This window comes from Medicago truncatula, chromosome 8 (assembly GCF_003473485.1).
Source record: "Medicago truncatula cultivar Jemalong A17 chromosome 8, MtrunA17r5.0-ANR, whole genome shotgun sequence".
In the NCBI taxonomy this organism is placed as follows: domain Eukaryota; kingdom Viridiplantae; phylum Streptophyta; class Magnoliopsida; order Fabales; family Fabaceae; genus Medicago; species Medicago truncatula.
In genome coordinates, this window is record NC_053049.1 from 31,461,278 (window position 1) to 31,473,911 (window position 12,634).

General features: G+C 31.1%; 2 protein-coding genes across 2 annotated transcripts; one reads left to right on the forward strand and one right to left on the reverse strand.

The window, feature by feature from the left end:
- The first annotated feature begins 431 nt into the window (after positions 1-431).
- Positions 432-3,686, forward strand: LOC11444285 (BTB/POZ domain-containing protein At1g67900). The gene is made up of 4 exons (XM_003628889.4): positions 432-667; positions 779-848; positions 1,067-2,236; positions 3,038-3,686. The coding sequence occupies exons 1-4, from the start codon at positions 609-611 to the stop codon at positions 3,527-3,529; spliced, it is 1,791 nt and encodes a 596-aa protein (XP_003628937.2). The 5' UTR covers positions 432-608; the 3' UTR covers positions 3,530-3,686.
- A 5,570-nt stretch (positions 3,687-9,256) lies between these two features.
- LOC11446507 (uncharacterized) lies at positions 9,257-9,920 on the reverse strand. Its single transcript, XM_003628891.4, has one exon. The coding sequence runs from the start codon at positions 9,767-9,769 to the stop codon at positions 9,452-9,454; it is 318 nt and encodes a 105-aa protein (XP_003628939.1). The 5' UTR covers positions 9,770-9,920; the 3' UTR covers positions 9,257-9,451.
- Between the last annotated feature and the right edge of the window lie 2,714 nt (positions 9,921-12,634).

Here is a 12,634-nt window from a genome sequence, read left to right on the forward strand (position 1 = left end):
CAAATTTTCATATCAATATGAATGATTAACAGAATCCATGTTGGGAATGGAAGGGGGTCTAGATGCAACTTACGTAATGTTGTGAAATAAATACATTTTTTTAGTTAGATTATCTCCAATTGTATCAAGATCTTGTTTATTTTGTTAATATAATATTTATATGATTTTGTTACACGTATATTTTATGGTTGTTGTGCTGCAGTTTGTGTTAAGTACTTTAACAACATGCAACGAATCTATATCTAAACCTAAACCTGGTACAAGTGGCATTTCACTTTAATCCTTTCTGTTCAAAATATCCAATAATAGCTTCTCAAAAGTTTTCTATAAATAAAATTAAAATAAACTTTAAACTGTTTTATATAATCATAATTTCTAATAATTAACCTTTTCTTTCTGCCACGCCTTATTTAAACCACTTATTATTTTTTGTTCCCACAACAAACTTGTTTTTCTTTCCCTCTTGTCACTTCTATATGTTCTCTCTTCAGAGTTCCTAAAGTTTCAAATATTAATATTCCTAACATTTTATAAAACTTTATGATAAAATTGTGCATAGTGTAGCACATTATTTAACATTGAACATATTATTAACATTTAACATAGTCATGAAGTTTATGAAACTAGGATCTCGTCCTGATATCTTCTACACTAAAGACTCAGTCAGGTAATTCTCAAACTGATTAATTTTTTTTCCTCTTTATATTATAATATATCACATAATAGAAAGTAATAACATGAATTTTTATTTTTATTGTTTTTTTCTTTGTATATTCAGGTCAGTTTCTTCTGAAGTTTCAAGTGATCTTATAATTCAAGTGAAAGGAACTAGATATCTTCTTCACAAGGTATGTTTCTTGAAACACTTAAAGTTTATGATATAAATTTTTTTTTATAAAATCAAAATCAATTTCTGTTACCGCAGAACCAAACACACGCTCATATAATTATCATTTTTAACAATTTCATTTTCTATTTTTTAGTAAAATTTTGTATACTTTGTTCTATATTTTTTTTAATTGTTACATACAAGCATATCTAAAAATTTCATGTTGATTCTGTTCAGTTTCCACTCCTATCAAAATGTTTGCATCTACAAAGATTATGTTTGGAGTCACTAGATTCAGGAAATCATCAAATAGTACAACTCCCCGATTTTCCTGGCGGAGAAGAAGCATTTGAACTCTGCGCAAAATTCTGCTATGGAATCACAATCACTCTAAGTGCTTACAACATTGTATCCACAAGATGTGCCGCGGAATATTTACAAATGACAGAAGATGCAGAAAAGGGTAACTTGATTTACAAGCTTGAAGTTTTTTTCAATTCATGCATACTTCGCGGTTGGAAAGATTCAGTTGTGACACTACAAACCACAAAAGCATTGTCTTTATGGTCAGAGGAATTGTCAATTACAAATAGATGCATCGAAGCAATTTGCTCGAAGGTCTTAAAGAGGGTTAGAAATGAAGATGATATATCTTGTAGTGGAACAGAAAGTTTGAGAGATAAATCAGTAAGAAAAGGATGGTGGGGTGAAGATTTAGCTGAATTGAAAATTGATCTTTATTGGAGAATCATGATTGCTTTAAAATCTGATGGAAAAATGCCTTTAAATCTCATCGGTGATGCGTTGAAAATTTATGCTTCTAGATGGCTACCAAAAACCGGTTCCGATTCTGATTCAAGAAGTGAAATAGCATCAAAGTACAGTTTGCTTTTAGAATCAATAGTGAATTTGCTTCCAGCTGCAAAAGGTGTTGTTTCTTGTAGCTTCCTTCTTAAGCTTTTGAAAGTTGCCAATGATTTGAAAGTTTTTTCGTCTTTAAAGATCGAATTGGTTAAAAGGGTTGGACTTCAATTCGAGGAAGTAACAGTGAATGATCTTATAATGGTTTGTGATGTTGATTTGGTGATGAACATATTGGAAGAGTTTATGTTGCAAATAAGTCAAAGTCCACCAACTAGTCCTCAAAGATCAAGGTTCGCTTTTGAACGGAGAAGGTCACGTTCGGCTGAGAATGTTGATTTTGAATTGCAAGAGAGTAGAAGATCTTCTTCAGTTTCACATAGCTCAAAGTTGAAGGTGGCTAAGCTTGTTGATAAGTATCTTCAAGAGGTTGCTAAGGATGTGAATTTGCCTCTGGATAAGTTTGTTGCTATTGCTGAAACTGTACCTGAATTTGCAAGATGTGATCATGATGATCTATACAGTGCTATTGATACTTATCTCAAGGTAAATATCTGAAGAAGAAAATATTTTATCTTTTCAAGATTAATTCATTGTTATTTACTGATAGAAATTTATGAAGTACCGGCACATTCTCGAACACCAACATATAAATATCGGTAATAATTTGAAAAAAATAGAAGTAATTGTATGTAATCACAAACATCAATGTCGTGTTAATGATAGACATAACTGTCGGACATTTGGACATGTTTTCAATCTGAAGTGTTAGTGCTACCTAGAAATAGTAGATAAGCAACTCAACCTTAAAGTATTGTCTTTATCATCATTTTCCTGGTTTAGGTGCAGGCTGACCCACTAGAAGTTAAGTTTTATTGCTAGTAGTTTTCCCTCCAGCCTCCTCCAACCAAACTTTCCTGTTAGATTTGACCATTTATGTATCCAACAATGATTGAAATCTGGACGACTCATATTCTCAACTAATAAAATAGGAATAAGAGTCGTCCGATAATCATCTAACAACCAAGATATGTAATTTGGATGATGTAGATAGCTCATTCGATGTTTGACTCTTAACACATCTAAGATACGACATTTACCATATCTTAAGCATGACCTAAGTCACCCGATTGCGTGTCCGAATCGTAAATAAGCTTTGATAAATCATTAAATTTAGATTGTGTCCGACTCAACCTACAAAATCATCGGTTTGTAAAATGAGTGACGCATCCCACTTCTAGACACATTTTCAGACCATATTTCATCCGACATGAGAATCTAAACATGATGTTTTATCAGTTATTCAGTTTCACTAAAACCTCTAATTTGTTTATCTGAAATTTGCAGGCTCATCCAGAACTCGACAAAACCGAAAGGAAAAGACTATGTAGAATTCTAGACTGCAAAAAACTCTCCATTTCATCATGTATGCATGCTGCACAGAACGAGCTACTTCCACTAAGACTTGTTGTCCAAGTTCTCTTCTTTGAGCAAGCTAGAGCTGCATCATCTGGTGGCAAAGTCACCAACATATCAAGCAACATCAAAGCATTACTCACTTCTTATGGAATTGATCCATCAAAACATGCAGCACAATTAAGCACAAGTACAAGTATACATGCTAGTGATAATTGGAGTGTTAATGGATTGAACTCACCAAAGAACACAACTCTTAGGATGAAACTAGCTGAGGATGATTTTGATGAGAATAATGATGTGGAAATCAATGGAATTGGTAGAAGTTCTAGATTTAAAAGTTTTTGTTCACTTCCTACTAAACCTAAAAGAATGTTTAGTAAGTTGTGGTCTACCAATAGAAGCACAACTCAAAAGAATTGAGTGATTTTTTTTTTTAGTTTTTTCAAATTTTTCAGTATGGGAATGGTAAATTATTAGATTTAGGGGGTAAAATATTATACTGTATTTTTCTTTTTTGCCAAAGGCTTTGTAACTTTTAGGGAAAACCAATGCATCTAAATATGCAGTGTTCATGTAATATATGTATAGTGATAAGAAATGAGATTTTCTCTACATTAGAGGAAATCTCCTTGGTAAATCTCACATGTGGTAAGCTTTATTTATTTTTTAACAAGTTAAATTAGCTCATCCAAATTAACATCGGGGAGAATTGAACCTGAGATTTTAAGGAGGAGCAACTCCCAGGTCCCAAGTCATGTTAAAAACTTTATAATGTCATGAGGTTATAAAAAACGGTATGCAACTCCAATTGTGGTTGTGACTACTAAGTTCTTTAACTTTGTGAATGTGACTCCAACAGATTAGTCGTATACTCGTATTTAACTATAAGTTTCTCTAACGAAAATCGTGATACAAACCACAGTGCGACTGCAAATGTTATTTTATCTTAGGTATAAATGACGGTCTACTGCCGAGAATGTGATCATGTTATCAAATTTTTTTAATGTCTCCACAATTGTGATTACAATTTACAACCACATGATCAGTATTTAACCGTTAGTTTCTACGATGTCAAAGGTGGTCACGGTTTTATCTCAAGTGTAAGTGATGAATAGCAAATTCTAAAGTTTTAAATTGTGGTCTACAACTGTAATTGCTTTCGCAATATAATGAATTTTAATGTCTCTCAAACCACGTCCCAATTTTACCTGCATCAAAATTTAAAACCATGGTAGGACCAATTGTGCTGTCTTTGTCTATGATCCAACAACACGTGGCTATGTTCATATGGGCCATATCATTTCACCAGGTCCCAACTTTGTTACAAATATATTCTTTCTTGGTACATTTTCACAAGTGTGACAAAACAATATTGTAATTATTTTTGTCTTATTTATCTGTATCCATGAATATAATCTCGTCCTTACTGAATAGATATATACAATCATCGATAGGATTTGGAATGTTGTGGCAAATAATTAAGGTTATGCATGCGCCTTGTTTTTGTTTCTTATAAGCAGAGATATGTAATTGACCCATCGTGCGTGGAATGGAACAATTCAATGTGTTATTATTGGTAGCAAAATTATGTGCATTACAATTTACAAACCCGACAAAAAAGTAGAACATGTAAACAAGGAAGAATAAGATCTATCGTTGGTAAGATATGTTTTGCTTCTAAGTGTTATTTTATTGAAATAATGATAGATAAGCACTTGGTGTGTCTATGATGATCTACATTACTCGCTATTGTTCCATACCGACATAAATCGAAAATAGATCCCCTATAGGGTAAAGTCAGCTGTGTGAACAATTAGATTTATGATGCAGAACGGAAACAAGGGTTAGGAAGCGTTAAACCTAAAAGATAAACACATGTTGCAAGTACAAACCTGTTAAAAGGGTTTTCGAAATCTATCAGATAATAGAGAAAATTTCTCAGTAATGTAATTGAATGAAAAATTGTCTCCTATCCTACAACTGTAAAGTTTAAATACTAGGGAAATAACAAAACTCTAATAGGCCGAAAATCCAAACAAAAAAAAAAAAAAAAAGTGGGCTAAAATATTAAAATTTGGTTTTGGGCCTTCAAATGCGGATAGCTATAAATGTTCATATGTCATGGCGAAACAATGTGATCTACTCGTGGGCAGATTCCCTTTCCAAAAAGGTATATTTCAAGTCATTCGGACAACAGATGTCAAATCTGCACTATTCTCATTAAACTTTTTTTGCATGACACTTCATCTTCAATACTCGCATCTAGTCGTTCTACATCAATTTAGAAAAAGACTCTCTAAACTTAATGGTCTCTCTACGGCTGCATCACCATGTATCTACATTTACACTTTTTGGTCTCTTATAAGAAACCTTAACAAAATTACTTAGAAAAAAGTGCAAAAATTATTGTAGCCATGAAACTCAAAGCACTCTTGAGTAACTTTCTCATATTTGTCTTAATTATTTAAGCATTTAGTTGACTTCTTAGTTGAAATAGATTTTTTATATGGATGTCATTTTCAACCTCTTTTACACTCAAATTTGTCAAGTATTAATCAAAACTTTCGATGTTTTGCATAATTATTAGGTTGAATTATGTCCCCCCTAAAGACCAGTTACTAGTTAGTTCAATCTCACCAACTGAAACCAACCCTCTAGGTTGCGAAAGAACTAAAACTTTTGAAATTCAACAAATTCATAAAGCATATAATAGAATATACTCTTTAGTGGCGAACTGAAAGTGGTGGTCACAATTATCATTGTTTCAATCATGATCATTATTCATCATAGTTTCATTGACCATGACTAACTATTTTATGAGCATGCTTGCATGAATTTCCTCTCATATATCATGAACCAATACTGCTTGATATGATTAGAATCAACTAAATTTTGTACGTACCTATTTAGCATGTTACTTTTTAAATTCCTATTGATCTTGTTTTCTATTCATGATGTAGATCACATTGGGTGTGGTTGACAAGTCATAATGGGAGTTTCTACCAAATTATATGGAGTCAATCAAGTATAGTCACACATCATATACCGTGAAAAGATTTTCACAACAAATATAATTTTCCTAAAGTTTTTATTTGTAGAGGTAAAGGGGAGCTTTGCCGCAACGGTAAAGTTGTTGTCGCGTGATTAAAAGATCGAGCTCAGGTTTTGGAAACATCGTAAAAAATACGGTAAAATTGTGTGCAATACACCAAAATGATGGACTCCTCCCTAAATTCTGCGTATGTGGTAGCTTTAGTGCATCTGTCTGCCCTTTTTTTTATTTGTAGAGGCAAATGGTTGAAATTTTAATGGTAAAGGTGGCAGAGTGCAAGTGACCCTTTCAAGCTAGTGATGAAATTAAAACCGCATAGATTTTATTTATTCTTGCACTATAAGTTATTGACTACTTGTTATACAAGTCAACTAGTTACAACTAACTCTACAACTAGCAATAACTAACTAACAGTAGTTAGTTACCATTCTAACTATATGGTTGAATTACTTTTCGACATGGCATTCCCTAGTATTTACGTTTTTTTTATTACAAAACTTTAGGGTGAAGATGGTGTCTTAGTCCAAGACAGATTAACCTTGTATATTTTAAAAGTGATAAGAAAAAAAAACTAATATATATTTTGTTCAATGTATTTGAAATATTTTAGACTGCTTTCTCTCAGCCTCTAAATCAATTCTTGCATGGGAGACAAAACTGAGTGTGGAGAGATTTTGTAGATTTCTTCGTTTTCTATATTGCCCATTGTTCCATTTTTATTATTAATTTGAAATCAAACTATTCAAAGAAATGGCTTGGAAGCTATGTTTCTGATCATGTTCACCAACAATATTATTCAATGAACACACCAAAGCAATATTCAAGGGTTTGTATAATTAATTAGGTATCATGTTGTTTATTAATTTAATCACCGGATAGTGTTATCGAGATTGTATTATTTCCGATTGCATGTGTTTTATTTTTTTTAAGTTTTGATACTTATTAGCATCCACATTGTTGTATCTTGTCCTTACTATACTCTATGGATTATGAAGGGAATTAAAGGAAAGGAAGTGAAAATAAATGTGAGTAAAATGTAAGATGATTTTACAGTTGTTTTGTATGTTTAGTAAAAGTGAGAGGAAAGAAACATGATCCCTGTAACAATTATAGAGACCAAAAACAACTTTTATTGTGAGGTCTTTTAAAATAAAATAAAAAGTGCATATGGTTTTATGAGGAAAAAAACAAATCTAAGTTTTGTTTAAGCAAATGGTTGAACCTTGATAAAAAAGGATCCGCCGACATTCACGTTTACCAACTCAAATACGAAAATATTGATTATCAAATTGGTATATTATATATTTATAATAAAATTGAACTTTTTAGGCTTTTTTTATCCCACAACCCTAACTTGGACGGATTGATCTTGTTAACAAATATTCTCATTGTGTTATTTACGAAATGAATAAATATAAATTGTGTATTGAAAATACAAAGTCAAATACTTTTAAAGTAATAATTATAACATTATCAATACAAAAGTCATTTCTTTTGATTCCATTTACACTTAAGAACATTTGTTTATATTTTCTTTTATTTTTTACATAGGTTTTCATGAGAGCATTTTTGTATTTTTCTAAGACTCGTAACTTTTAAAAAATCACATTATTTTGACACTTTTATTTGACATATTCATTCATTTGCTACATAAGTGTTTGCTAGATCGAAATTAAATGATCTAGATTTTAATGTTCTTTTAAATCAATATACCAAAGTTAAAAATCTATATTATCCAATCTCGATCCAACGATTGTGGATGGACCAACTACGTGAATGTGTAAGTTCATGGCTGCAAGGATTCCATGTCCAACTTTCCAAGGCTTTCTTCTCAAGTTGCAAGTTGGAGGGAAGGGAATCTTGTGGGACCAACAAAAAGTGTTATTTCCCTCCTCTTTATTCATCAATCAAACAAAGGAAAAGTTTTTTAAAACTATATTTTCATCCTTGTTTTCGTTCCAATGAGAATCAATTGTTCTGAACAATGTGTACAACTCAAAATTTTAATTATATTTTAGTAGTTCATCTCAAAGTACAATTCTTCTAAATATGTGTTTGGCAACCCGTTTGAAGCAGCCAAACCTTCGTTTTCTTTTTCAAACGTGATTTTCAGATTTTTTATTTATTTAGGTGAATGAAATGCGCTTTCAAAAAAATTCAGTTTTGAGACCAAAACGCAGTACAGCTAAAGCAGGAATTTCTAGCTTCTATGTTAGAGAAAACGCACGTACAACCTCTAATTTATCAAGTGGCAGGTACTTTTCCAAATTACCCATAAATTCAAGTCTTCAATTTCTCTTTCTCACAACCTTTCTTCCTTTCATTACTTCACATCACTTCAACCTTGTATTTTACCTTGAAACTCAACCACACAGATCTGAATATCAACCACACAGATCTGAATTTCCTTCTGCAAGTTGAAGGTCATTGCACAAAGAAGCTTTCAGTTTATTCAATAAGGATGGTAGAAAGAATGGAATGAAATTATTGCGAGATAGAGGAAGAAATAGCAGCTGCGTATTGAGAGATGAGGAAGTGTGTAGAAACAGTGAAGAAGGTTGTGGAGAAATGGAAGGGATATGTAGCAACTGAGAAAAAAAGTGTGGTAGTTTTTTCTTTTTTATTGGACGTAGTTTTTTTTTGTTGAAAAAGAAAATCATTTTTTTTAGTTTTAAAGTTGGGTTGGGTTGCAGTTATTTTTGTTATAAATGTGATTCTTTTTATCACTACACGTTAAAAAATACAGCTTTGGCAAATGTGATATAATTGTTTTTTTTTTTTGACAAAATATAAGAAATTCTATTTTTAGGGGTGTTTGGTCATTTTACATTCAAAATCAATTTTGATTCAAACTATCCAAACAACATCAACTCATAACAATCAATTTTAAACAAGTGTATCCAAATATAAACCAATTCATCTCAAAATCAATTCTCTCAAACTCAATTCTATCAAAATCAATTTTCGCCACCACCATACCGAACACACACTAAAAAATTTAGCATTTTTTATCCTAGAAACTATAAAATGCCAAAAATACATGCAAAGAGAGAGCTGAACAAAAAAACTTACAAATTGCCAAATTTCATTTCCAGTTTCAGAATCAATAAGAACGTGACATAGATTGCTTCCTTTTAATTACAACAAACATAAATAAAAGAAAATTGCATGCAATAATACACATAACATAACACATATAACACATATAAGACTAAACAATTATACAGAACAAAAGTAACCATATAGTTACTGAATAATAAATAATATTGAACATTCAATTAAACATAACATTAATGGATTCGATCTTTGTCACCACCAACAATAGAACCATGACCTATAGTAGATGTCTGATCAGGGATTGATTCTGGCTCTATGCTTTTGGTCCTTTGAAGACTAGGACTACGATGAAGCCTACAACGAAATGAACCAGGATGTGTTGTTGGTGAACATAGACAATTTGTTTTGGTCATACTAGGTTGTCTCATAAGTCCACCTTGTCCCATATTTGAACCCCCTTGTACCTCTACCCCTATAGTACTTGACATAACTTCACTCCTTGATTGAATCTCCACTTTCATTTCCTTGCTTGTAATTTGTTCATTTTCCATGCTTAAAAAAAATGGACACTATTTTTTGGAAATTGAAGTTTAGTAGCCAAATTTATAAGTTTAAGAACTAATGTAATGAAACTATATATAATTGAGGACCTTACCTTAAGAAAGTGTCTAGAAGAGACAGAAAAAAAGAGTAGATATGCATGTAAGATACAAACAATGTGAATTAAAATCTAGATCAATATATAACACAAAAGTTTGCTTTATTTCTATGTCACGGGGTTTGATAATCAATTCAATTAATTCCCTTACCTATATTTTTATCACTTTTGGATATTTAACAACTGGCAACAAGAAATTATATCTAGCTACTAGAGCCACCTGTCATTTAATCTATATATCTTGTGTGATGTTGCATTGTATTATGACAAAAATTAGGCCTCTAATGAATGATGAACATCAATGGTTTTAGGTCCCACCATTGTGATGGCATATATTCGAGTGGGAGTCAATTATTCTTATAGATTAAAAATTGATGTGAGTCTCAACTTGCAATTTAGAATTTATGGATACCTTGATGGATAAGATGCCTCATTGCCTTGTTATTGTTATACAGTTATATCATTATTCAATGTTTGCAACGAAGACAGATAAGATAAGAACATTGATGAATTTATGATAACTAAGACCACTTTGTCTTTAAGTGGTTCATATTATTTTGATGTCGTTTTGAAGATTTGGCATGTGAACATGCATGCTAGGGCAAGGGTAAAACCTGTAAAATAAAATGGATTGGTTTAAAAAAGATGTATTGTATTTTTTATGATACAAGATGAGTCTTAGAAAGTATTTATAAATGAAAGAATGGTGATTTGAGACACAAATTTCATAATAAAAAAAAACTTTGGAAGGATTAAATGGTTGATCGTAGTAGAAGAAATGGTAGTACAAAAGTTGTTACCTTATATATATTCCAATATACATCAAGCGGAAAGATAACTTTCAATCGAATCTTAACTTCTAATCGGTATAAACAAGGGCATTTTGAGAATATTAAAGGACATGTGAGCAATTGAGAAGATTAATGAAACGACTTTCTTTCTTTTTTACTTTATAAATGTTAGAAGTCTAGAGACCCGATATCATCTCATATGTATCTCATCCGATTTATGCTATTGTCGTACAATATTGTATTTTCTTAAAGTATTTTTGAAATAAAAAAAAAAAATTTAAGTTCTTGTACGTACAAGTATACAAGAGTACATCCTATTCCTAGGAATATCGGTGTATAGTATGTGTCTCGAAATCGAATAGATAGTTGAGAAATGATATTGGAACCACTATTTTTTTGACAATTTTTGTGACAACTTTCTCTTCTATATTCAATATGTTTTTACCTTCTCTCTCTATTGCTTTGGTTTTTGTGTCAATACCTCATTTTCTTTGTAAAATTTTGGTTGTCCCAAAAGTTGTCATATAAATGGATGTTTAAATAACACAACTCTAAATAGTTTACTCATTTTAGTGTACTCTGGCTTTATAAATCATACCTAATATCCCTATTCATATAGCTTGGAATTCATTTGGTGCAACCTAGGAAAAATCATTCATTGCCTAGAAATTATAATTTTCAACTGAAATCGCAACTCTTGAACTAGAAACTCTTGTTTTCTTAGGTTACACTTGTGACCAAAATTGAACTAAAAGAGAGTATAGCAAACTATTCTCTCCGTATCAAAATGAGTGTCGTTTTAATCAATTGCACACATATTAAGGAATAGAATAAAGTACACAAATGTCATAGCAATTTTACCAAATTATCCTAATCAACTATTGATTTGTTTTTTATTAAAGAAAAAATAATACATTGGAAGTGTAACATAGTATTAATTGAAGGGTAGAATTGAAAAGAAAAAGTTATTATTGCATTGGAAACTTAAAGTGACATTCGTTTTGAAACAATTTTTTTTAACTAAAACGACATTCATTTTAAAATGGATAGAGTAATTTTTTTATTATAGAAAAGTAGTGTATAGAAGCTACTTAAATCAAAATTTCTATATTATGACACGCAAACAATCCATATATGACACGCAAACAATCCATAATCTCAAATCACCAAGATTAACCATATACATTGATCCTTTAGAATCAATTAAACATATAAAGGCACACTGCAAGAATGATATAAAATTTGAACTATTTTATTCTCATCCTATAAGTTTCTCACGCGTTCTATACGGTACGGATTATAGAATCCGAACAGCATAAATATTTTATAAAAACTTTCAAAATACGAGTATTTCAAATTTTAGAATTTGAATAGGATACGCGAGAAACTCATAGGATAGAAAAAATAATACCCTAAAATTTGGGTCATAGGTTAGCTTCTCTCAGTCTCATGGAAGATAAAGCCTTAACTTCATCTTATGTTCTCCTCCTTTTTTAATAAAACCTCTCGTTTTACTCTGGAACCCCCCCATCTCTCGTGATACATCTCTCTTTTTCACCTCTCTTTTTTCTACTCTCTTTATATTGTCCTGTCACTATTAAACATTTTAGTATCAAGTTAGTCCGTACATTTTAAAAATAAACAAATGTTATTAACAATGAGTACATGAAAGGAAGAAGAAAAATAGGTAAATGGGTGTATTTTAATACTTAAAGGGTCAACTTTAATTTACCAAAAAAAAGGGTCAACTTGAATAAAAAAACTAAAGAAATATATAAAAATTTAAATTAAGATAAACAACCTCTGGACAAAAAAATCAACTTATAAAAAAACATTAAGAAATGTGAGTTGTCATAATGTTTTTTGTTTTTCGTCAGGATTTGAACGTCGGACCTTGTATAAATTATGCACTGTTCAAACCAATTGAGCTAAGCTCATGAAGACGATTATCATAATGTTTTTATTAT

Coding starts and splice junctions, on each gene's coding strand:
- LOC11444285 (XM_003628889.4), top strand. CDS start 609: ATGAAGTTTATGAAACTAGGATCTCGTCCTGATATCTTCTACACTAAA. Junction 668..778: donor TACACTAAAGACTCAGTCAG/GTAATTCTCAAA, acceptor TTGTATATTCAG/GTCAGTTTCTTCTGAAGTTT. Junction 849..1,066: donor CTAGATATCTTCTTCACAAG/GTATGTTTCTTG, acceptor GATTCTGTTCAG/TTTCCACTCCTATCAAAATG.
- LOC11446507 (XM_003628891.4), bottom strand. CDS start 9,769: ATGGAAAATGAACAAATTACAAGCAAGGAAATGAAAGTGGAGATTCAA.